This window comes from Cebidichthys violaceus, unplaced genomic scaffold, assembly GCF_023349555.1.
Source record: "Cebidichthys violaceus isolate CVI_PGR_0920_01 unplaced genomic scaffold, fCebVio1.0.p SCAF_78, whole genome shotgun sequence".
Classification (NCBI taxonomy): domain Eukaryota; kingdom Metazoa; phylum Chordata; class Actinopteri; order Perciformes; family Stichaeidae; genus Cebidichthys; species Cebidichthys violaceus.
The window spans coordinates 851200-878118 of record NW_027176962.1 but is presented as its reverse complement, the minus strand read 5'-3'; the positions used below and the strand labels follow the sequence as shown (position 1 = coordinate 878118).

At 43.2% G+C, this 26919-nt stretch overlaps 1 protein-coding gene across 6 annotated transcripts; it reads left to right on the top strand.

The window, feature by feature from the left end:
• Positions 1–337: 337 nt before the first annotated feature.
• On the top strand, positions 338–25898 carry LOC137892339 (rho-associated protein kinase 2-like). Of its 6 annotated transcripts, none has more exons than XR_011105411.1 (34): positions 338–779; positions 4674–4755; positions 5603–5703; positions 6288–6425; positions 7024–7284; positions 7939–8083; positions 8220–8358; positions 10107–10198; positions 11916–12075; positions 13069–13156; positions 13281–13360; positions 13851–13899; positions 13991–14126; positions 14568–14659; positions 14918–15164; positions 16300–16406; positions 16617–16776; positions 17048–17208; positions 17664–17848; positions 18028–18097; positions 18272–18375; positions 18945–19131; positions 19645–19738; positions 20039–20133; positions 20457–20645; positions 20752–20920; positions 21186–21407; positions 21976–22043; positions 22156–22244; positions 22507–22585; positions 22711–22978; positions 23113–23392; positions 24419–24561; positions 25281–25898. XR_011105411.1 is itself a non-coding variant. In XM_068737394.1 (34 exons), the coding sequence occupies exons 1-33, from the start codon at positions 684–686 to the stop codon at positions 24492–24494; spliced, it is 4509 nt and encodes a 1502-aa protein (XP_068593495.1). In that variant the 5' UTR covers positions 338–683; the 3' UTR covers positions 24495–24512; positions 25281–25898. The 6 variants fall into 6 exon arrangements, 5 of the variants coding, with proteins under 5 accessions (XP_068593495.1, XP_068593494.1, XP_068593496.1 ...); XM_068737394.1 differs by having other exon boundaries at positions 24419–24512; XM_068737393.1 differs by having other exon boundaries at positions 24419–24521.
• The last annotated feature ends 1021 nt before the right edge of the window (positions 25899–26919 follow it).

Here is a 26919-nt window from a genome sequence, read left to right as displayed (position 1 = left end):
AAGAGAGAGCTAGTAGTCCCAAATATTTGTTTAATTATACTATTCAAAATATTGCATTTACATATAATGTGTAATGTAAATGTATATAGCCTGTATACATGCGTTTAGAATATTATTATTATTATTTTACTAATTTACAAAACGTACACATTTTAAACGACTAGTATTTCTTAATTACAAACACGTATTTACATACTCATATATTATATTAAATATTTATATTACTTATCACTTTCCTTTCCACCCTCCGTATTAGTCAACGTTCTGAACTGTTTTGAGTTTTAGTTTGGTAGTTGTAGCCGGAAGCCGTTCTGTGTATCTTGACGGTCGTCTGGACTAAAGGTTGGACACGTTGTGGTCGGATCAGATTTTGTTGATTCTACCTGGGAGCTGACGGGGGCGCGCACCTGAAAGTGGAGTCTCTCAAAGGTCCGATCCGTTTCCACTTCGTTGTTAGATATTAATGAAACAAAAACAAAAAGAGAAGTGAAGCAGCGGATGAATAATTAACCTGACAACTCAAGCGGCAGTTTGCAGAAGAGCTGACATTAAGAGCTGAGCCAAGCAGTAGCGGAGTGCGCCTCTTGTCCCGAGACGAAAAGGCGGCCCTTCAGGTGTTTTTTTTGTATTTTATTATTTTTGCTACTTCATGTCATTTGACCTGGATACATCGGACTGTAATCATGCTCGGTGCGGAGAGCAGACTGGAAAGCCGGTTGAACAAGCTGGAGTCCCTCATGAGGAACCCGCAGTCGGCACTAAACTTGGAAACCCTGCTGGTGAGTTTGCATTTACCCTCTGGGTCTGATACAGGTAGTTGTGTCCCAGCTTAGACTTAATGAGTAACACACACACACACACACACACACACACACACACACACACACACACACACACACACACACACACACACACACACACACACACAGCAATGCTCTGACTTGTTGTTCTGTCGTGATCACTTGAAGAGACATGTCTGTTGTCTTAGAGGAAAGCTGGAGTAAACCAAAAACCAGACGCACAGTCTGCTTGTGAAGAGCTCCGTTGACATTTATTCATCAATACTTTGTTTTTCAATCAGGGACGCAGCAGAGGGAAACCCCACCTGGTGCCTCCATGTCTTTTTATGAAAACAGTTTAATCCTCATTTTTACAGTTTTGATGGAAATGAGTTTGATAATCAAAAAATATGTATTTATAAAAGGGGCGTGAAACTGAACCTTACCAATCAAGGATATAGCCCTTGATTGACATCACTGTCAGTTTGTGATTGACTCTAATTGACATGTCCTCTCTCTGACCTGTCCTAAGAATCGACCTAAACTTTGATAAAACCACTGCCACTGCTAGGCTCCTCGTTCCCAACCTCTGACGACAAATACACTTGTATTTATGTGATATGGAGTAGCTTTTGTCCCGGCCCTCTGTCTTAACGGGATCTCCCTACCATGCCCTCAACACAAGGTCCACACAATTGCACAACCAATCTTTCCAGCACTGCACTTCCACTTTAAAGTATGTCGAGGCCCATCAATCCAGAGATACCCGAGGCTATACGTCAAAAACGGGATTAACTTGCTTTTCTGCATTGGTTACACTTTCGCTGCACAAACGCAATCGTACGTTAAGAGAAAGTTTAAGTTATTCAGCTGCGTCGTTACGGGTTTGATGTCAACGTTGTTGGTGGTCAGTCAGGTTATCCTGGTGGCATTCGGAGCAGAAGAAGAACCCAGAGAATGATGCTCAGTGTTTAATATGTCAACCTGACGAATAGATGAGATCGTTAAAGAAGATTTGACGCGTGTACAGGTACGGGTCGTCACACCAACAACCCTTTTTGATCTGCATCATTTCCTGCCGGAGGAAAGCATTCCCAGAGCCGATGAGTCACAATTACAGTGCCGCGTAATGCTAATGTCTGCATAATGATAGAATCAGACAACAAAGTGAAGCCATTTCCACTTTAGGCCACGCTGACTTACCGTCAAACCCGACCGTCATTATGTTCAGCAGCTCTTTAGTGGACACGGCTACACACACACACACACACACACACACACACACACACACACACACACACACACACACACACACACACACACACACACACACACCGGGCTGCCTAATGCTGGGGGCTACCGCACAGGAAGCTGAAGTCACTTCCTGGAATTGAGATGGAGTTAACCTGCTGTGACCTCACATCAGCATTTCCTGTTTGTTCACCATTATTTTTGTTTGTTGTTTGCCCAAAAGATGTTTTTCTCAATCCGCAGAAGAACAGGATTAGGGTAGTCAGTCGATGAAGCTCCCCCCCCCCCCAAAGATAAGCTGTTGTTGATTTTTGTTTCTGTATGTATTTCCTTTTGGATCGGTAGGAGCTTGGACTGTGCTGGCAGGACACAGTTTCCATTTTTTTTTTAATTGTGAGAAGCTCTCCATTGTTTGCTGACTGTGCTCAGGCAGTGTCAGCTCACGGTGGAGTAGGTGGGAGGTGTTGTCTGAGGCGACGTGAGGACACACTACCGTGTCTAAACGGCAGGATCGTGTTCAGATTTGTCCAGATTCCAGAAAAGTGGAAATCAAACCCGCTTCATCCGACTTTCCTCGGCTCTGGCTGGTCTGAGGACTCGATCGGGGGGCAAGGGACTCCTGAACCCTTCACGCTAAGATAACATGTGCTGACTGTAAATAATGGAGAGGAAAAACAATCGTGGTAGAATAATAATATTATTATGATAAAGAATAAAGGCCTCTTTCTTCAGTAGATGTTACTTAAATAAACTGCTGGTCTCAGTGTCTCTCAACTTTGACTATCTTTTGGTAAGACAATACTTGACAAGCGAGTCGAAAGCCCTTGTTTAAAATTCCTAACTCTGCACATTTACAGAATGCGCCGCAATTTTCTGTACCGGGTGATTTCATTAAAAAAAAAAAATGTTTAAAAAAAAAAAAGTGGTTTCAGAGACGTGGATTTAAGACAGGATGTAGCAGCCCAAGAGCTTCAGTCTCGCATTCCCTACACAACACACACACACACACACACACACACGCACACACACACACACACACAGCAAATGGTTCTTTTCAAGCTGCTAAAATTAGATTATATTTGCATATGTACATAGAGTTCAACATTCTCACAGACTGTTGAGTTCCGTCTACTGCAGTAACCATGGCTGTTATAACTAGGGCTGCGCTATGTAACAATATTATATCGATAGTTTCATTTGAGACTAGATATTGTCTCAGATATATATCTATATATATATATATATATATATATATATATATAAATATATATGTCGTAATATGGCATACGTGTTGTCGTTTCCTGGTTTTTAAAGGCTGGAAGTTAAGTGATGTAATTAACCAGACTGTTCTGTCTGTTTTATTATTTGCCTTTACTCAACTTAGACATTTTATTCTCATTACTGATGATTATTTATCAAAAATCTCATTGTTTCAATATTATGAAAGAAAAAGCACCGATAGTCAACCACACAATATCAATATTACGGTATTTGGTCTAAAATATCGAGATATTTGATTTTCTCCGTATTGCCCAGCCCTAGTTACCACACGCGCACACACACACACACACACACACACACACACACACACACACACACACACACACACACACACACTAAAATGATCACGGATCCTAGCGCGCTCGGCCTGAACCATAAGCTGTTTGTCCCACAATAGCTTCTGAGCCTTTAGGTCTATTTCCACCCGTCTGCGGTGGGGGAGATCGCTCCGCACCGCTGCTATTTAAAGGTGCAGAATTGTTCCACATGCCCCTGCCCACCCACTCGCATATCCCCGAACAAACAGTCGGATAGACACCGCTGTGGCTCAACCACGCTACCCCACCCACCCACACACACACACACACACACACACACACACACACACACACACACACACACACACACACACACACACACACTCACTGGATAACTCCATTTGACCCTTGTTTCTGGGGAACAGAGGGTCATGCTACACCCCCCCCCACCCCACCCCACCCACCTGCCCAGCTGCCCTACCGGCCTCATGTGTTTGGATCATGCAGACATTTTGGTTCTAAGTGGAACTCAACACCGCTGATTTAAGCACCGATGACACTACTGAGGCCCCCGGCTTTTAGTCAGACGCTGCCGCTGGCCCTCAGTGTTAAGCCACAGGGAGGGCTTTGTGTTTGTTTGGACAGAGCGGGTGTTGGTGGGTCTGTGTTCGGACAGGGAGGCCGAAACAACATCATGTGTCAGGTTATTGTTGTGTGGCCTGTTATGTCTTTACATCCAAACTCCATTGTCTACCTGTCATTGTTTTGCTATGCTGCAAATTAGCAGTCTCGTTTTCTCTTCCCGTAATGTTGCATTTCGGAGCTCACAGCTCGCAGGAATGTAATTCTTTCCTTCCTTCCTTCCTCCATTCTTTTTTGTTATCTTTTATCAGCCAGAAGAAGGTCATGGTGGTTTTACGAGACTTGTCCTGGCAGATTGACAAGAGACTTCCCGACATAAATGAAACTTGAAAGCAGCTTAAAACATTACTGCGTTTCCAGACCTAGAAGTTACTTATCTTATGTATTTTTTAAAGCGACACGCTGTTCATTTTTTGTTTGTTTTTAGAGGTTGATTGAATATTTTGTCTTTTCTGTTTTTCAGGATTCCGTGAACGCGCTGGCTCATGATTTGAACTATCCTGCCCTGCGGAGGAACAAAAACATAGAGGCCTTTCTGAATCGATGTAAGAACGACGAGTGTGTTTGGTGAAGGTCAAGATTCATGTTGTTAGCTTTAAAAAAAAATACCGATAAAGCTGTTAAATACAAACCAGAGCGCTCTAGTCACGAGGGATCGAGTACGATACTTGTTTTTATAGTCTTTAACAACTTCCCATACCTTTTTATGACGATCCTTCTTCTACGGGCCACATTCTAGAGTCTCTGTATACTGTAGTAGTTGTATGCAAAAGATCAGATGAGAGATATGAAATGTATGAACAAACACCTCTGTGGTCTGACTCTGGTATTAAAATCAGATGCTATTCGGCCCTGACAGATTCTACAGCCAAATTATCAGTAACAGTTAGATTTGTGTCACTTTTCGTACAGACTTTCTGCTTTTTCTAATCACTATTTTGTGAAACATTATGCTCTTTATCTTTGTTTAGACTTGAGGCCACATACAAAGAATGTGCCTCATGCTAGAGAAAGAACATAGCAGCATGTCTTCTCAAAAGCTCTAAGTTCATACCACCCATACTCCTAATCCGTCTTTCTCTTCTGAAGACAACTGTGGCTTCAATACATTAGACTGGCCTCACTTGTAATTAACTGTGGCCAGTCAATGCAAATGTCTGGCCCTGTACAACATGTTAACTCTCAGTGACCTCTCTCTGATCCAGCCGTTAACTACTGACTCTTTCCTTTGAACCTAATCGGTTGGAGCTTGACCTGTGTGTGTGTGTGTGTGTGTGTGTGTGTGTGTGTGTGTGTGTGTGTGTGTGTGTGTGTGTGTGTGTGTGTGTGTGTGTGTGTGTGTGTGTGTGTGTGTGTGTGTGTGCGCGTGTCACGTATCTGTCCGTCCCGCAGATGAAAAGACAGCGAGTCAGCTGCGAGAGCTGCAGGTGAAGCTTGAAGACTTCGAAAAAGTGAAGTTGATCGGGAGAGGAGCCTTCGGAGAAGTGCAGCTGGTGAGATCTTTCTCTCTCTTTACAGAGTCGATGCATTAAGCTGCAGCAGGGCAGTGATGATTATACAGGAAGAGTTTCCTACAGATGTTACTGAATACCAGAAATGAGAACCACTAGAGGGAGCAGCAATCTGTTAATCTACCACTACATCAAAAGTGCCTCATGTCTACCTCCTCATCGTGGCCAAATTTTACTTTTAAAGGTTGTTAGTTCATGCAGGCATTCCCTCCGTACTCCCAGGTTTTCCAGATGTTTGTCTCCTGTGCTGGTGAAAGCTTGAATCTGGTCTCTGCTGAGCGTCTTGCGGTAGAAACAAGCCTGGACAGGCTCAGTGTGTGGGAGTGTTAAGTCTGGTGTGGGGGTGTGGAGGGATGCTTAGTATGTTGGCACTCGAAATCTTGTGTAAGCACGCCTTTTCTACGGGTGTGTGCGCCTACAATCACGGGCTCCCCTCTCCGTCTCTCTTGTTTCTCGTGTTATCTTGGTCATTGTTCCGTTCTTACTATCTTGTTCTTGTTGTGCAGTTCTCTCTGTTTACACGCCAGCGGCTCCTCTTTTGTCTTTTCCCCCCGCCGCCGCTGCAGGTCCGCCACAAGGCCTCTCAGAAGGTTTACGCCATGAAGCAGCTCACCAAGTTTGAGATGATCAAGCGGTCAGACTCCGCCTTCTTCTGGGAGGAGAGGCACATCATGGCCTTTTCCAACAGTCCCTGGGTCGTCCAGGTGTGCACATATACAGGTTTTATTTAATTGAAAACACACATCATGTGACAAAGTGGAAGGATTGAACCTGACCTCTTTCCGCTACAGAGACTGAATAGGTTTTTGCCTCTCTGAACACACATATTACACTTTTTAATCGACCTGAATTGTATTTTTTTTTTTTATAATTCTTGCATCTTGTCTCCTGTCCTGAGATACGAATATTTAAGCTTCTCCTCAGCTGCATTATGGATTGTACAAAGATCAATACCAGGATGTCTGGAATGGGAATATTTCACACATTCAGGCTAACGTACAACATGTGCAGGGATGGACAATATGAATAAAATCTTCCGTCGTACAATATGTAATTTTATGTCACAATATCAATATATTACACAGCTTATATAAATTAGATTTAGAAACAGTTTGTAAATGAACTATCTATAAATAATGTGGGGGATCACTATTGGTGCTTTATTTTGAATTCTAAATACATTGTATTGGTAGCACCAGTATAAGCATATAGGATGCTCCTCGTGATAATTAAATTCATATCACAGTGTATACTAGCATCCTGTGTTGGTCTTTCGATGACCGCGTGTTTGTCGTTCCCTAGCTGTGCTGTGCGTTCCAAGACGACCGCCACCTCTACATGGTGATGGAGTTCATGCCTGGAGGCGACCTGGTGACGCTCACCATGAACTACGACATACCTGAGAAGTGGGCTCGCTTCTACATCGCTGAGGTAGTGCTCGCGCTGAACACCATCCACTCAATGGGCTTCATCCATCGGGACGTCAAGCCCGACAACATGCTGCTGGACCAACACGGACACCTCAAACTGGCGGATTTCGGCACATGCATGAAGATGGACTCTGTAGGTTGATGTTATGATCATGGCGTTGTTGTTTTCCAATGAGTCGGACCTGGATAGATCCAGATCGGGACCTAGGAACGTTTTACATTAGATTTTACTCCTTTAAATTTGAAGAAAACTGAATAGAGAGTGATTTGACTTTTCTGTTTCAAGACTAGTGTTTTGTTTTTTTCTGTGCCCTAGAGCACCACCAAGTGTTCATATTGCAAAGTTAAGCTAAAACGCAGCGCTCTTGCATCAGGTTGTTAAAAAGGCCCCAGCAGTCATTGTGCTAAGCAACCAATCTAAGAGTACCGCTGAGATCCCGCCTCTGGTGCAACTGTTTTTCCACCTTTTTTTTTTTTTTTTTTTTTTTTTTTTAAACCACAGCACACACAACAAGTGGCTCCGCACATTTAAGCTTTCTTAAAGTCCACCAGTAGACAGAGAGTGTCTCATAACAGTTCAGCAAAAGATATGTTTCCAGTTGTCTCAGAATATCTGGAGCATTGTATTTTGGGAGATAAAAAAAAGAAAAAAAGAAATTTGCATTGCTGCCACGGTCCCTGCAGTGGAGATATGTTTTATTCATTCTGCTTTCTCCCCTAACTCTACCAACCTGTTACTCTCTTGCCTTCTCTCTACAGTAAATCCTGTGTATTTCTTTGTTTGCAGACGGGCATGGTGCATTGTGACACAGCTGTAGGCACACCAGACTACATCTCCCCTGAGGTGCTTCAGTCTCAGGGTGGTGACGGGTACTACGGCCGGGAGTGCGACTGGTGGTCTGTAGGAGTCTTTATCTATGAGTTGCTGGTCGGTAAGTGACCCACTATATGCATTATGCTACTTTATTTTGTCCTGTTTGGTAGTTAAAATCCTAAACATTTCCATCCTAAAAATCAGTCATGATACATAATTCCTTTTTTTTTTTTTTTTTTTTTTTTTGGTTGCAGGTGAAACTCCCTTCTATGCTGAGTCCCTGGTTGGAACTTATGGGAAGATCATGAACCACAAGAACACACTGATCTTCCCAGATGACGTAGCGATGTCTCAGGACGCCAAAGACCTCATCTGTGCTTTCCTTGCCGACAGGTTTGCACATTTAAAAACTCTAAATCGTAAAAACTAATACCTCTGCTTTAACAAGATTTCAGAGCATTTCACAATTTCAGGCTACTTGTCATGTGCATACACATTTACATTTTCTTTTGTATCTACTATTATTATTATTATTATTATTATTATGTTACTGATAGTAAATGAAGAGTGTGAGAAATGTGATTTAATGCATTGATTTAAATACATGCACAACCATCATGCTATTAGGTGAGATTAGGGCAAAATAGCCCAACAAGTCCAGTGAAAAAAACATTAAGTTGTGCGGATAAATTCACATCCAGTACAGCTGTTTGATTAAGTGGATTATTTTTAAATTCACAAAACAAGTTATCACAAGATGAGACTAGCTTTGTCTTTCTCGTCAAACTGATCGTTAGTTCGTCTCTCAATACTTTAACAACGTCCCCAGCTTGTGTCCCTATCTTATTGGTTCCTACTGAAAAGGTAGATCTTTAAAATCAGGTGACAAATGTTTATTATATGTGTCAGAGCTGTGCCCAGCAATATGGTTTTTAGCAAATGCTTTTCAAACAGGAAGTGCGTGTTATTAGTATTAAAGGGTAAAAATAACATGACGGTGTGGGTCATGTACTTGGTTAGTGGCCCATCCCCCTGGAAGAAACCACTTCCTGTTTACATTAGTAACCCCGCCCCCAAAGAGGGCTCAAACACAGGCCCTTTCTGCTTCAACACAGAGCAGCCTTTCATTTTTTTTTTCCCTCACTCCGTTTATTTACCTTCTCACTCACTATTCTCTCACCACAGACAGAATCTCACATGTGTGCGGCTGCCCAGCCACAACCACCCCCACACACACACACACACACACACACACACACACACACACACACACACACACACACACATCTTGAACACTGACCGATACATTCATTCACAACCTAACCCACATGCTCTGTCACTGTCGCCGCCTCTTGTTGAATCCTTCCTGTAAGCACTATTCCTTGTTACCTCTCCTCCTCTTCCATGTGTTTCTCATCACCCCTCGTTTATAGTCTTCTTCTTCCACCTTTTCTTGGTGCCACTTTCCATTTCTCCATCCTCACCCATTTCTGGCAGAACTTTCTACTTTGCACTCCTGCAGTTTTCTGGGCATTGAGACACGGCCCTTTGTAAGCCAGGCTTGGTTGCATGTCAGATTTTTTATTTATTTTTTTTTGCGGGGGTTTAAAACCGTTCTTTCTTCCACCCCGCCCCTGCCCTCTCTTCCTCTTGGCTGAGTCTGGAATGTCCCACACGTGGCAAGCCCAAACTGCCGCACCCCTCCATCCCTGTACCCAGCGGGGGAGGAGGAGGGAGGGAGGGAGGGAGGGAATGGGGACGAGAAAGAGAGAGAGAGAGAGAGAGAAAGAGTGTGTCGAGTTTTAGAGTGAGAGAGGAGAAGGAGGGAAGGCAGCGGCAGCTCCAGCAGTCAGGTTTGAGTCAGTCAGAGTTGTTGATGTTGGCTCCTGCACTCTTATCCTGCTGTCTACACTCCCATTCTCCTCCTGGATTTACATTATCTGCCTGGTTGGAGGAGGTTCCCGTTACCTCCAGCGGTCATGCGGCGCTCCATGCCGGTCAGTGCGGTCAGTCCCGAGCGGTCGCTCTTGCTAGGCTGTGTGTTTGGCATGACATGTTGACGGTGATGGTGGGCGGAGGGGACGAGCGGGGTGTGTTTTGGGTTCAGGCTCTGCTCACAGTCTTGGTCCTGTTGTGTGCAGGAAGGTTCGTCTGGGCCGCACCGGAGTGGATGAGATCAAATGCCACCCTTTCTTCAAGAACGACCAGTGGACCTTTGACAACATCCGAGAGAGTAAGTGTGTGCATGTGCGTGTTTTTCAACATATCCCCACAATGCCGGTGCAGATTTCTCTTTTTCCATCTCTGGTAATGTGCGTCTTGTTCTTTTTCTACCTCTCCTCTCCTTTTTTTTTTTTTGCTTATAGGCCCACTTCTTATCATTTCCAGCCCGTTCCTCTGCAGATCTGCTTCTTTTCAGCTTTCAGTTCATAGTTTATTTCCATCTCCTGAGCCATTAAGCCTGCATATATGGAACAAATGCTCTCCATATGTCCATATCCTTTAACCTTATATGAATGGATGCTGTGCAGAGCGCATGATGCATGAACACCCAAAAAGATAACCAGCTGCATATGGGTGCCACTCCAAAAGAACAGATTAGAGAGAATGGAAAAAGTATATGTATTTATATATGTTTCTGTTAAAACTCCTATGATATCCATTGGTTGATGTTAAAAAACTTAAGAAAATAAGAGAAGTGCTATATGAGGAATATGAACAGGACCTCTGTGTCTCTATATAATCACATGCAGGCTCTTTCTCCTTGCCCCTCCGTCTCTCTGCTTCACCTGGCTCTGATTAAGAACAGACAAAACTTCTGACACGCTTCAGACTGCCTGGCAGTCTGGAACATAAAACCGTTACTGTGCCGCTGCTGTGCCGCTCCGCTCTCTTCGTGTTTGCACATGCATGTCCAGCCTCGCACAAACGCACGCTCAAAACATTCTGGTGTCCCGCAGAGCGGCATGTACCTCCCAAACCCTCTTGCGTCTGATTCTATTGAAGATTCTCCCGGTTGTCTTTATGGTTATCAAGCTTATCAAGCATTGGGATGGTGATGAAAAGAAGCCATCACCATGGATGGATGGATGGATGGATGGATGGATGGATGGATGGATGCTGGGACGGGAGGCAGCACCGCCCCCCCTGTAGCGGCGGGTGGGGCAGGCTGTGCGGCCTGTGTGGACGGCTCTAATGAGAGGGGCGCCCCCCAGTTTGGAGAGTTGCTCCCGCTCTCTCACTCTCACTGTGGCCTTGGCTGCCTGTCATTAGCCGCTCGCTATCAGAGAGCATTCTGGGAAGTCGTGCCACAAGGGCCTCCATGGAGAAGCCTGTGTCTCTTTCTGTCTGACCACATTTTGGGCTTCTTTTTTTTTTTCTGCCTCTTCTTTTTTTATTTCCCCTCATTTGTCACGCTGAGAGTTGTGACTTGACCCAACAGTAATGAGCTCTTTGCTCAGAGCCAGAATTTCACTGGTCTGAGGAACTCGATCCATAACGGCGGCTTTTTTTTTTTTTTTTCTCAATTAGGAACTATTTATAGATTAAAAAGGACCAGCTTAGTTTTTATCTGATTGGCCCTTTTACACATTCTTGTCTGCCCGTTGTGTTGTGCAGACGTTTACAGCTTCTCAAAGGAGCAGGCGTTTAGTCTTGGTTTGTGAAAGGCACCGTGTGTGGGGGCACAAAGCGAGCACTGTACCGAGAAAAGGAGTGGTGTCAGCCTCACGCCAACCTGCAGAGTGCTTACTCCTACTACAAGCAGGTTGGCATAGAGTTTACTCAGGAACACACCTGAGAAAATGCTAAGAGTTTGCTGAGGATGTACTTCAAACACCAGGTTTGATAGTTCAGTTAAGTCTCTTAACCCCTCTTGGTTTGCACCTCTTCCCCTTTTGGATCCATCATTCACGACTCTGTCTCTCTCTCTTTCTGTTTCTGTCGTCCAGCTGTGGCTCCAGTTGTGCCCGAGCTGAACGGTGACATAGACACCAGTAACTTTGACGACATAGAGGATGATAAAGGAAAAGCTGAGACCTTTACTCCACCCAACGCCTTTGTGGGCAACCAGCTACCGTTCATCGGCTTCACTTACTTCAAGGAGAACCAGTGAGTGTTTTATTCTGATGTCTTATTATTTGAGATATTTTGACGTTTGTCTGCATTTTTGCTCGTCATATATTATTTGAATGTACTTTTAGAAGAAAATGTTGCTCCCGCGTGTGGGAACTTTCACAGGGGCCTCTAGACTCGGGAAACGGGTTTAAGGACAGCGCCGTGCCTAAAATGCAAGAGGTCGAAAAAGACAGCTTTACACCCAAAACTTTAATACAGCCTTACACCAGTTAGACACTGTATGCCTGTTCGAGCTCCACACTGCTACCTTGTTCTGACTGCCCCTTTAAAAGCCCTCTTTGCTTACGATGAAGTCTACGTTTTTTTAACCCGGTCTTGATCGGTAGGAGAAGTAGTTAAAAAAAAACATGTATTATAAAGTTGAGATCCTGTAGCACTTTAATCAGCAATGTTTTAACCTCAAGGATTTAAACAAAAGTTTTTTTCAGATACAATGCATCCTTAACTGTCCATTTTAGGATATAACTTTTCTGAAATAATCCAAATTTCTTTGTATTTCCATTTTTAGAATTATGAACAGTGTGCAAAAACAGTTGAATTTGATCATAAAATGGCTTCAGATTTCTCTGCCATTTCGCAGCCATGTGGCAGAGTCATGTAATGGTTCCCAGAGATAGTTGCCCACCATCAAAAGTCCACCACCATGTTGGTTAACAGTTGGCAACAGACAGTGTGGGTTGGAGGCATCCTTTGAGGTTCTCCAAAGGTAAACCCATCCAGATGGAAGAAGAAGCTCCAAAGATCTTCAGCTTTTTTTTTCTACAACACCACAGTTTGGTGCTATGTTGGTCTCAAGTAGGAGTGTTTTCTGCATGGTTGTGAAGTGTGCCTTGGTGAACATTCAGCTTCCTCTTGACGACCCAGTTTGTGTTATGGATCTGGCGAGAATAGTCAAATTGGACATGAGGAAAGTAAAGACGGTGACAGACATCCATTGGTCTCCTCCGTCCCTTCTTTCTCTGTCAGGCTGCTGAAGGGAAGCAACAACTGCTCTGTGGAGGACAGTAAGGAAAACGCCAAGGATAAGGATAACTGCTCGGAGAGTAAGAAAGAGGTCGGTGTTTTTGTGCATGTGGTCTTAATACTATGGTGACAGAGGAGAGATAAAAGACATAGAATACAAGATGAAAATGACCATTCAATAATAGCTTATTTCTTCTGCGTGTCTGTCTGAGCAGCTGCAGAAAAAGCTTCATCAGCTAGAGGAGCAGGTCGACCATGAGATGCAGGCCAAAGATGAGCTGGAGCACAAGTGCAAGTACGACTAAACGAACAACACAATGCAAATACTGGTGCCGACGCGACAAATACATTACCATGTACTGCAAACCTTTTTGTTAACTATTCTGTCATGACAAAGCATCTCATTCAAGGATTAAATTGCCAAAACTTTGAGTTAAGGATATTGAATTTTTACCATAAGAATGTCTTTGAACTGAATATCTGACCGTCCAATTTTACATCCAACATTTTCAAGGTTGCGCATATAGCATTTTGAGACGTTAATATAATTAATATTAAGAAAACATTGAGAAGATTGGAATTCATGTTGTGTGCTATATGTTGGATAACGCAGGAAATGTGTTTGAGTGCTTTACGGAACAGAAAAAGACATCCCATCCTATGAAGCTGATGCTTTAGATGTTAAAAAGAAAGGAAACTTCTAACATGTTCCACCAGTAAAGTAAATATTCTGTTGGTGACCTGGTGTCTGCAATACAACTTTTCTCCCCCCCCCCCCCTGCCAGAAATGCCACCAACCATATAGACAAGCTGGTTAAAGACTTAGAGAAGGAGGTAAGGATCGATGCCGATTCAATCATGTACCTCGTGTGATTAAAAGCTAATAATTCCACTCACATTCCTTTGTGTTTTCCTCTCCGCTTAGATGAGCAGCAGGCAGAAAGTCGAGGCCTCACTGAGGCAGCTGGAGAGAGAGCGAGCCCTGCTGCAGCTCCAGAGCGCCGAGAACCTGCGCAAGGTGGAGATCGAATCCGACAGAAAACGCAGCCTGGAGAACGAATGTGAGAAACCTGCTGAATATTTCCAAAGAAATGTAGCTTGATACTTACAAATAAGATGCAAAATGCATCTGATTTCATGGTAAGCAGATTATTTAACCAACTGCTTATTCATGTAGGTCTTCACTCGTTCATTTTCATATATTTTACTTGCAAAATCGTTCTAATATGTCAGTCTGACTGTTAACTCATTAAAACATTGTAATAAGCCACAAGGATATCTGGTAGCTCTGCGTCCCACTGTTTATATCTCAGTATATATATATATATATATATATATATATATATATATATATATATATATATATATATATATATATATATATATATATATATATATTTCTATATTCTGGCTATCAGTGGGTGGATAGCGGTATTTCCAGGGTCCACTGAATGTGATTTATCACGTACTGCATTAACTCTTTTATTTCTCTGTATCTTAAGTGAACAATCTGAGGGACCAGCTAGAGGATCTTAAGAAGAAGAACCAAAATTCCCAGATCTCCAATGAGAAGAACATCCACCTCCAGAGACAAGTGAGGGGAAGCTTATTAAATTCCCCTAACTAGATTTTCCTTTTTATTATGCTTTTACTGTAGTTTTCATACTTATGTAAATCAAACATGCTAATTTAATAATCCATATTCAAGCAAGCAAGCAACCGTGACTGCCGTTTTTTTTTTTTATTATTCCTCTGCTTCTGCCTAATTAAATCCCTTTCAAATTGTGCTGCTGCACTGACCCAGTTCAGCCTGCAGGGAAAAGATTCACCCCCGTCTGTTTCTCATCTGCAGCTGGAGGAGGCCAACGCCGTGCTGCAGGCTGAGCAGGAGGCGGCGGCGCGGCTGAAGAAGAGTCAGGCGGAGGTGCAGAAACAGGCTCAGAGCCTGGAGGTCAGCCTCAGGGAGATGCAGGAAAAGTGCAGCCAGCTCGAAAACGGCAAGCTGGAGCTGGAGAAGCAGCTGGTGGGGCTGCAGGCCGAGCTGGAGGAGGAGAGAAGAGACCGTGACCTCCGGACAGAAACTATTGGTGACCTGCAGGGTGAGGCGTGGTTGTCTATTACACTATTAAACATTCAAACGTTCCACGTAGTTTAAACATTAGACTATGTAACTTTTGAGAGAAGAAAATACGTCGCTTTATCTTACAAATTAAAAGTTTAATTTAAAAGCAAAATACAGTTTTTCAGTTCATTACATCCAAAGGTTTTGTTGCGACAGCTTTATTTGGTCTGGTATGACCAGTTTAGTAGGTAATGTTAGCAAGCTGTATACCAGGAGTTGGTTTTCTAACATTATAAGCTTTCTTCCACTGCTCTATCATAGCTTAGCATTTCATCTAAATGCTAAACATAATGCCATAATTGTCAGTTGGAGGTACAGGGGCTTATTCTTTACATATTCTCACTTTATTGGTCTGTTTATACACACAGTCTGCACACAGTGATTGGAAATGAACAATAAGCGGAAGAAAAACACTGTTAACACTTCAATTTTTCTGTTAAAATGTGGCAATTTTAGTAAAGTTAGAAAGTACCAGTCAAAAAGCTTTATTCACCGAAGTAAGTGCAGCTCATCAAACTGTGATCTCCATGGGCTCATTCAGTAAACATCTCCTCAGTAGCAGGAAAAAAAGGCATTACACAACTCGGAGCTGGAGGCTGGACATTGGTTATTAGATCGTGTTCTTGGACCGGGCCTTGGGAAATATCAGATCATAGGTGGAAACATCTGTTCAAAAAGGCTGGGAGTGAAGCAAGAGGCTGTGAAAGCCAAAGCCAGGCCAGAGCCAGCACCTCGTGAGACGCCGTTAGGAAACTTAAACGTGTTCAGTCCACGCAGAGAGGAGGCCAGTCGCTGAGGTCAGACGGGACGTATCAAAACAAAAGCGCTGCCTGTTTGCTGCGATGGCTCGTGCTTTTTTTTCCCCCTGCTAAAACTCTCCACGTGGGTGGAGCTAGTTAAAGGGAAAATAAACACGAAGTGTGTTGTTTTTCATACTTTGGAGGGAGCAGGAGCGTTATGTAATGTCTCACCTAGGATTTGTTTTAAACTAAACAAGTATGGTGCAGTTGTTGTTTTTCTACATTCACTGCAGTCTAGGTCGTCTTATATTCCTTTCATAATTTCTTTGTTGATATTTCCTCGTCCGTTTTCATCCGATCAATCCACTTCAGGACGTATCTCTGGCCTGGAAGAAGAGGTGAAGGAGGAGAAGTCGCGTCTCTCCGAGGTCCAGACTGAAAAGAAGCAGCTACACGAGAAGCTCAATGACCTCGAGAAGGTTAGTCGTCATTTCTAATCGCTAATTTCCAATGGGAATTGAGAGTCGAGGCGATTCCAAGAGATATCCCCGCCGCGAACTTCGGTTTGACATTTCTTGATTTACGTTGACATTGTTCTCCAGCATTTTTAAAATGTACCTTCAATACAAAAACGCACCTAGGTGATGATAGCCAATAGAAAACCCAATATCCCCTTTTGATATCTATAGGAGAAGAGCAACCAAGAGATTGACTTGACGTTCAAGCTGAAGTCGCTCCAGCAGAGTCTGGAGCAAGAAGAGGCAGAACACAAGACCACCAAAGCCAAGCTCGCAGATAAGAACAAAATCTACCAGACCATCGAGGAGGCCAAGTCTGAGGCCTTAAAAGGTGAGCAGGTGGGAGGAGAAAAGTCTGGAAGTGGTTCAGCATATGGTCAGTAGTTTAGATTGTGTTTTACTTAGCTCACTTAACACAAACATGGAGATAAAAACACAAAAGAGTACGTGTGCTATCAATTCTAAAAGTTGAAAATGTGTCTTTAGTTATTCAGGAAGGCTGGAGAAGAAATGGCCTTCAAGTGGCACATTGAATGTTGGGTAGATAATCCTACTGAGGGTTCTCCTGGTTGTTGTTTTTTGTTTTTTTTTGTTTGGTCCAGAGATGGAGAGCAACATGCAGGAGGAGCGCAGCATGAAGCTGCAGATGGAGGGAAAGCTGCTGCAGCAAGAGAAGGACCACTCCATGCTGGACTGCGACTACAAGCAGGCGCAGCAGCAACTGGAAGAGCTGCATGCGCAGAAGGAGAAACTTTCCGAGGAGGTGCGTCCTACTTTTAAATCGACGAATCGCTTGATGGAACATAAGAGCAATTTTCAATACTCAATTATTTATTTAAGTAAATCAAATAAATGTCAAACAAGGTTGGTATTTTTTCTCCATTTTGGATACTTGCAGCTTTTCCTTATATTTCCTTCAAACATAATCAGAGTCCTTTCAAGTTTTTAACTGTTCAGAGAAAATCATTTTATGGTGTAATCCATAATGAAAATAAGCATTACTTTCTGCCCTTACTCTTTGTTCTGCAGTTCATTGTTCCCCGTAAATGTCAATTAGTGCCACCACTGACGTGTGTACGTGTGTGTGTGTGTGTGTGTGTGTGTGTGTGTGTGTGTGTGTGTGTGTGTGTGTGTGTGTGTGTGTGTGTGTGTGTGTGTGTGTGTGTGTGTGTGTGTGTGTGTGTGTGTGTGTGTGTGTGTGTGTGTGCGCGCGCGCAGGTAAAGAGCCTGAGTTTGCGTCTGGAGCAGGAGATCCACAAGCGGAGCATGAGCCAGAGCGATCTGAAGATACAGAACCAGCAGGTGTTGGTGCTCTGCTCCTCAGAGAAACAGCTCAAACAGGAGCTCAACCACCTGCTGGACATGAAGCAGGTTCTGGAGAAACAGAACCAGGAGCTACGCAGGTCAGACACATAATGTTATATTGAGCATAAAAGCACAATGCAGCCGGGGTTTGTTGTAATGCCGTTGGCAAACTGCTGTGGAGGGTCTCATTCATGAGATTTGGTTTGAGGGAAGTGCTTTGGCTCTGGTCATTGGTTGAGCAGGAGCAGTGATTGACAGATTGTTGGTCCTGTTCCAGGGAGAAGCAGCAGGCTGGTGACCAGCTGAAGGAACTGAAGGACCAACTGGAGGCTGAGCAGTATTTCACAGTAATTCCAACCATCAATTTTCCTTCTTTTGTGCACCTTGTCTCGCAGACTAGCAAAAACAATCTAAATCTATCTATAATATGGGGCTAGAATGGGACCATAGCAGAAGAGTTCATTTCTTCTCAATCTGTGATATGAAAATTAACTGAATCTCCGGCTGTTTTTCCTCCCAAGACCCTTTACAAGACGCAGATCCGTGAGCTGAAGGACGATAGCGAGGAGAGGAATAAGCTGTACAAAGATGTGCAGCTACGACTGGCAGAATATCAGGAGGAGAGGTAACCAGTCTAAACGCCATCGCCAGAGACCCCTGCAACACTAAAATGATAACAGAAAATGTTAAATGATATAAAATAAAACAAGTATAAAGCATGTAGCACAAACACGGTGGTGTGCATGGAATTAAAGCACGATAAGAAATACTTAAAAACGTGTATGTTGAGGTTTTACGGTAATGGTCAGTGCATCCACAGGATAACGCTACAAAGACAACATTTATCTGTCTTTTAAAGAATGCAACATATGTCCAGATTAGTGTTATTTGCCCTCTGTGAATTCATCTCAGAAAAAAAAAAGGACTTGACTTTAAACTGAATGAGTGAACCAGATTAGCAGCGTCCCCCAGATGCACTACAGACAAATATTACTGGAGACAAAAAGTCAAAACTATAATCCAGTGTAACTCTAGGGTTGGAAAATCCTGCATAAAGGTCAATATTGAATGTTTGTCCACTCTATCAGCAGTCTACTTCTGAATGGCATGATAAAGCAGGTTGGTTTTTTTTTTCCAGTTCTAGCAATTTAATAATGTGGATAATCACGGTTCCTTCCCATCCTCCCTCTGCAGGGATTCCATGACAGCCCAGCTGGAAGCCAGTTTGACCAAGGCTGACTCCGAGCAGCTGGCTCGCTCCATCGCTGAGGAGCAGTACTCCGATCTGGAGAAGGAGAAGATCATGAAGGAGCTGGAGATCAAAGACATGATGGCAAGACACAAACAGGAGCTCGGCGACAAGGAGGCCACCATCAACTCGGTGAGATTGGTGTCGGGTTCGGGACCATTTTAGTTGATTATGAAGTATGTGTAAAATTTTTATATTGGGCGTCTTTAGCCATAATGAAGGACTGATTTGGTTGGTTTGAAACTTAATGCAAAATTTTTGTTTTCTCCTGCACCAAAAGTATTTATTAAGTATTGCGAAAAATCTGTATCGTTTGCGTCCATATCTGCTAGCTTGCGGTCTTCTTTCCTGCCTTTTGTTGGCGCTTTGCGACCTTTCTTTGCGCGCTACCGCCACCAACTGTCCATCAGTGGAACAGCCTAAAAACATAAAGAAAGAAAAGAAAAAGAGTAAAAAAACTCGATAGGGTGCCTTTAATTAGATAATTAGCAATCAGCTAATTGTCTCTAGCTAGTTGCAGTTGAATTAAAATTGAGGACCAGCAATACTGAATAGAAAATGTGAATACTACTAATATATTGTTTTCTAATGTGCCATATAAATGAAGTTATCTTGGTTTGTTTGCTACTCTAACAACCTCTACAGCTGGAAGAGTCCAATCGCACTCTGACGGTGGATGTGGCCAACCTGGCCAGCGAGAAAGAGGAGCTCAATAATCAGCTGAAAACCATGCAGCAACGTGAGTGTCATTTGGAGTTAATGAGGGAGATTTGTACCAGAATGACATTTCCCCCCAGCCCTGGAAAATGTGTTGAAAAGCTGTCTTACATATCCAGATGATTTATGGGGTGAGGTGCTATTAAAATGTCATGAAAATTAGCCATTAATCTCTTCATCAGGGAACCAAGTGTCTGTAGAACGGCAGAATATCGGTCTTCAAACTTACGCTATAATTAACGGGTCGCTTCTCTAAAAACTTATGCAAAGTAAGTAAAGTTTATAAGCCCTGAATTAATATTCTTCTCTGCTATTTATACAGAGCTCCAGAAAGGCAAGGAGGAGGAGAAGCAGATGAACTCGCTCAAACTGTCCTTTGAAAAGCTGATGCAGAATGAAAGGACACTAAAAATCCAGGTGTGTGTGTGTGTATGTCTGGGCGCCTACACAGGTCTGGAAAGCCTGGAATATTTTCTATACTTTCCTACTTTTACTGTCTGACTTTTTACGACTGTTATGTCACATCATTTGTTGTTAAGAATAATGTTCGGCTGCAGGCTTGTGTTGAACTCTGGGCAAAATAACTGAGATCTGAAACAGGTTTAAAAAAAAATAAATAAATAATAAAAAAAAAAAAATCTATCTTGCAGCAACATTGATATTTCTGTGTATTCACTGAATTCACATTAATCACAAATAGATCTCTGACGAGCTATATTTGCCGTGTTTTTCGCTCCCAGGCTATCAACAAGTTGGCCGAGGTGATGAACAGGAGGGAGACGGGGCGAGGGGGTCACCGAAGCATCGACACCGAGGTGCACAGGAAGGAGAAGGAGAACAGGAAGCTGCAGCTGGAGCTGAGAACGGAGAAGGAGAAGCTCAACAGCACCATCATCAAGTACCAGAAAGAGCTGACGGATATGCAGGCGGTCAGTATGCCAACGGCGCAATGGCACGAATATATGCACGCTAAATTATTAGAAAAATACGTTGAACTGCGCTTAAAAAAAAAATCTGCTCATTTCTGTTATTCAGGTGATTGCAGAAGAGAACCAGGTGCGTCTGGATCTTCAGATGGCGTTGTCCAGCAAAGACAGTGACATCGAGCAGCTTCGATGCCAGATCACTTCCCTCAGCGTTCACTCTCTGGACTCTACTAGCATCAGCAGTGGCAACGACCTGGACATGGGTGAAGGGTACCCAGGTAGACAAAGGAGACTTTGTCTCGCAACTCACCATCCTATAATTTGGCACCAACACGAAAAAAAAACACTTCTGCATGCACTTCCTGCATTCCTCTTCCTGCAGTCTCTCTTCCTGAGTTTGTGCTGAATCCTTTGTTTTCACTTTGAGTCTCTTCCAGGCCAATTGTTTTTTGACCTTTTTCCTCTATATGCTTCTTCCTTTCCACTCCACCCCCCCACTCCTCCTCATTTCACCTCAAACGTCCTCTTCATCGTCCGGCACAGTGCGCATTACTCAATCTCACACCTCAGAATCAATGTCCTTCACCTACCAGCGCACACACAAATCCGTCTGCATCGACACCCGGCCCAGCCTTCGCTCTGCTCACACTCTCTTCGACTCTGAGGATGAGGATGAGGATGAGGAAGAATATGACGGGCAGGTGGAGCAGGGCCACCGTCCCCTGGCCCTCACTTACGAGCAGCCCCCTGAGGCTGAACCTGCAGGTGACCCTGCATGGCGGTTCAAACCCGGGATAGGGATGTGTTTTAAAATTTGAGGGTTTTGTTTTCTTGAATTGAGAGAGAGAAATAGCCCAAACCCTGATTCAACCCTGCAACGTTTCTGCTAATCCCTCTACTCTGTTGAGTCTGTCTCTGCTGTGCATTAATCCTTTTTAGCGCTCACTGGACATGTGAATACTCACAGCTTGATGTTGCTGGCCTGCTTTGGTCAAATGTGTCCCGCTGCAAAAGATGTGGGGGTTTTTTCTAAGAGTGAAGTTGGTGTGCAGAGTTTTTCCTAATGTTTTGTGCTGGAGATTCCTTATAATCCGCATAGCTCCCACTGAACAGTCTGTTGTTGAAATCAAGTAGCAAAGCTTTATGCCACTTGCCCTTTGGTTATAGCGAGGAGTCACTTCCTCTCCAATTGATGAGGTTCTGTTTGAAGAAAATGACACCAAATTCCGCCGTTTCAAAATGTCAAGGTGTCCTTTTAAGTTGTTCAGATGATTAAAGGCAGCTCTCGTCTTTTGAGTTAACATCTCCTGTTTTTTTTCTCTCTGCAAACTAGACTCCAGGCTCGAGGGCTGGATTTCACTTCCTTCCAAGAACACAAAGCGGTTCGGCTGGGACAAAAAAGTAATGTATCCACGACCATATCTCATATCTACAGATTTGTTTTCTTTGTAATCACCATTAGGTCATTTCCCCCTCTAACCTTTTTGGCCCCTTGTGTCCCTTTCCTTTAAAGTATATTGTTGTGAGCAGCAGGAAGATCCTGTTCTACAACAGCGAGCTGGACCGAGAGCAGGCCAACCCTTTCATGACCCTGGACATCGAGTGAGTGATTTAAAACATGGTTTGAACATGCAATACCATAAAACGAATGATTATGGTATGAAGAATGGGATTATGGTTATTAGAGTTGATGCTACTAAGAGCCGACTGCCATACTAGTGTAGCTGTGTGTGTGTTAGCATGCTAATATTTACTAGTTGGCACTAAACACAAAATACAGCTAATTCTGTGGAAATGCACTTATTAATTATCCTTGTTATCCTGGTTTCTATTCTTAACTCCTCCCCCTCTCTCCCTCCTACAGTAAGCTGTTTCATGTCCGACCTGTCACTCACACTGATGTGTATCGCGCAGACGTCAAAGAAATCCCAAGGATATTCCAGGTAATGAGCTAGGACACTTCATGTTGACGTCTCTTTCTTTTCCCCGCTCCCTCCTACAGACTATGAATCAGGTTCTCAATTCAACCGTCTACCCCCCAAAAAAAAGTTCCTTTTTCTTTCCCCAGATCCTGTATGCCAATGAAGGCGAGATCAAACGTGACCCGGAGCTCGTAGTGGAGCCCGCGGCGCATGGCGATCGTCCAGCCTACATCAGCCACAAGGGTCATGAGTTCATCCTCACCCTGTACCACTTCCCCTCCAGCTGCGAGGCCTGCACTCGGCCCCTGTGGCACGTTTTCAAGCCCCCGCCGGCCCTCGAGTGCCGCCGCTGCCACACCAAATGCCACAAAGATCATCTGGACCGAAAGGAGGAAGTTATCGTGCCCTGCAAGGGTCAGTACGCTCAGTCAAGAGTTAGCGTAGAACTTCGGCCCGTCAACCGCACCACTCTGTGTGATTACTGGGATTTGATTACTCTGGGGAAAAAAATGCTGTTTCTAATGTGTTTCAATGCCTTTCTTTTACAGTGAACTATGACATGTCCACTGCCAAAGAGCTGCTGCTGCTGACCAACTCTCAGGAGGAGCAGCAGCGCTGGGTCAGCCACCTGCTCAAACGCATCCCCAGGAAACACCCAGGGAGTCCTCCCTCTGCAGCGCAAAACAACCTTTCTGAAGCAACGGCGCGCTCTTCTCCGCGAGGCTCCCCGCGACCTTCACCCAGGGGTTCGCCTCATATGTCCAGCCATCGCGGGGCCATCAAGATCCAGGCCAGCAGACAGCAGCAGCAGTCGTCGGGGAAAACCAGGTGAGGACGGGGAAGATTTGACTGCGTACAGAAAATAGGATGAATGTGTCACCCATATAAAAGCGTGGCTTGTTTCTGTTGTATTTTCTTTTTACATGACTGCAGTAACACTATTTTATGATACCTTTTTATTTAATATAATAAAAACTCCAGAAATGTATGACAATTGACATTTCAGATTTTTGTAAATGGTCATTTTACTTTTGGACTCATTTGTGTTTTCTTCTAATTTTTTCTAACCTCATCTCGTCAGTGTCCCAAGAGAATTTCATTCATTGTAAACTAGTAATCGGTGTCGTTTCGCAGTACTAAGCGTAACTTTTGGGTAAAACAAAACTCAAAATATGAGCTAATCTTACATAAATCTATTTAAATTTCAGTAAATTTTGCTTTAAAAAACTGAATCACAACCAAAACAACTAGCCTTACTACTTACTTTGTTGTTTCTGCTGATGATTCTGAATCATATGCAGTTGAACGGGGCCTAAAGATGTGGCTGACACATGATGTAATGCTTTAAAACAAGGTTCCTGAGTCATTTGCATAACGCTGTATGCAGCATTAATGCTCCAACATGGCTCCTCACGCCACGTCAGCAGCCGCCTAAATGAGTAGGAAACCATCATGAGAGTCGCTAACTGTAACTGTCTTGTTTTCTGCCTTTTAACTAAGACACTCGGTTGAGTTTGCTCTCTCAGTCACAATCTAACTGGCTCTCATCCCTCAGCTCTGGCCCCATGCTCCGTATCATCCTCCACTGACCTCTGACCCCCACCATTCTAACGTCTCTCATGCTGGGAGACAGTAAGTAGCGACGCTTGTTGCACTTGTCCGCCCATCCATTACGCCGTGCTGCCGTGTCCATTAACACTATAGCCTCATCATAACAAGCAGCATTCAGTCACTTAATTCACTACTCGCTGCTCTGCACTGCCCCCTGCTGAACTCGGCCTATATTGCCCCTGCGGTTATGAAGCACGAAAAGCCTTTGAGCCCCCTAGATGAACCTCATACTTACCGTTTCAGATTGCTTGAGTTTGGCCTCAAAGACTGGAGTTGGCCGTTGGATGATGTCGATGATGATGATGATATGTTCTTCTGAAGGAAAGTGAAAGAGGGGGTACGGAGGGTAACTGGACCTCTACGTGTGTGTTTGCAGTTAATAAGAGGCATGTTTTTGTGCGATTTAAAAAAATTTCAGTTGAGTGAAAAACAAACTCTGTTGTTTGAACAACATCGTTGCTACAAGAATAGTTTGACGGTCTGAGAAGTGTGCTTATGGAACCCAAAACCAATTGATGTATCGGTGATCTTGGTTCTGCATGTTTGCAAGAAGTAAAATATGAATGCAATAGTTTGACAGATTGGGAAATACACATATTTGCTTTCCAGCAGAGAGTTATGTGACTATGCAACTCTCAGGTCTGTACATTCAACATGAAGCTGCAGCCAGTTAGCCAAGCTTAGCGTCAACCTGGTTCTGTCTGAAATCAACAAAATCCGTCTACCGGCAACTCTGTAGTCATCCCACTGTAGTTAACAAATATCCAGAATTGGGCCAGGGTCTTTATGCTAAGCTAAGCTAATCATCTGCTGGCTGTAGCTTCACATACTGTACAGACATGAGTGTTATCCTCTTCAAAAGGCAAAAACATATAAACAAGCATATAATGTGCTTTAATATTTCACCTCTTGCAAACACACAGGCTAAGATTATCCCCATATCTGTCCGTCTTTTACTCATGCATTGTGTGTTTACCGGATAGCTTCCTCGTTAAATACGTGTGGATTTTGTGTGGGCGTGCCTTTTGAAGTCCAGCCATTCTGTTGGTAGCGTCCCAGGTTTTCACATCATTTTCTTTCTCTCTCTCTCTCTCTCTCTTCACAGTTAACCCTGGCTGATCAAAGATGTTGTCTTTTCATCTTTGCGGATTAATGACCGGATTCTGGAAGCAGTGTCTACATGTGTTATTTCTTAAGGGAAGTAGACCGCTAATGGTGGACAGAAACATTCATAGAAACGGGGCAGTTGTCATGAGAACTGGCGCTGCCTTTTGTAATTTCGTTGTTTTTTTTTGTCATTCAAGAAAATGAGTATTCATATTAGAGTGAGACTTCATCTAAAGCAAAAAAATAAACACTGTGATTAAAACTGCCTTATTTCATAACCATCATGAGAGAAAACATGGACTTTTTATTCTGTCGGAGGCAGTGACTCATGGATTTGTTGGTGAGGTGTTTGGCATGTGTGTGTGAACATTTGTATATAGGATCAAGAGGTCTGTCTGTGTATTGTAACACAGACGGTGTAGCTCATAGTATATGATTGTTTTATTTTTAAGTCAGCAGAGCATTTAACGGTATATTCTCGTCTTTTTGATAAATACAGTTCTCGTTACACAAAGTAGATAATAACAACATAAGACAGAATTAATGTGAATCGAACAGAAACGATGTGTTCTTCGCCATTCATGAGAAATTCAAATAAATTCTCTTACCCAGAAAATGTATAATTCATGTTTCATTCATTGTTTATTAAAATCCAACATCCAGGATTTATATCAATATAAAAAAAAATAAGCTTGACAATGATTTATATTGTGCCTTGATGTCTTATTTTTAACCTTTTCGGTGTGAATTTCACACCCTCCAGTGAAATGCAGACACTGCATTAAGCAGTAATGTGTCTACAGACAGAATCAGGCTCAATGAGTTTCTCTCTTTTTGTCGGGAAGAATTGGGGACAACTGGACGTCCGTTTAGCAGCGCCTCTGAAGCTCACCAATAAACATGTTGTATCACGTCTGTTGACATGTACATGAATTATTAGTGCGGTATCAGTAAGACATGCTCATTAAAATCACACTATTATAACAATACGAAAGTGATGTCACAACATCGACGCCATCGACACAGAAATGTGTACCGGAATGCTTCGGAGGTGTCGCACTTGACTCCAGTGTATTTCAGGAGACTATTTAAACTACACCAGAATAGGTCTGTCTATCTCACGAGTGCATGTGGAGTGAGTGGGCTTGACTGAAATAAATCTTTCAGAACAGCCTGAAGCCAACTGGCTCTCATCATACATAATGTAATGGTTCATCGTGTTGCCCATCTGCTAAAATCGTACTTCATACTGCAGGTCTTATCCGTTCCGTCTTATCAGCTGTGTGACTGTATATATATATATATATATATATATATATATATATATATATATATATATATATATATATATATATATATATATATATATATATATATATATATATATATATATATGTTCCGGTTAAATAACCATGAAACCTGCTGCGCTGACCGCTTGCGACCTCAGATGGCACGCAGCCCTTCTGCCTTCTCGTCGTGATTCAACATTAATTTGTCTTTTGATTTTATATGTTTCTAAAAAGGATGTCTTTCTTGCGGTAGTGTGTTAAGTGTGTAGTAGACACACCTGAGGTACGTCTGTTTTACTTGAGGATTTCCAATTCATGCAACTTTTAGACTTCTACCCCACCACACTT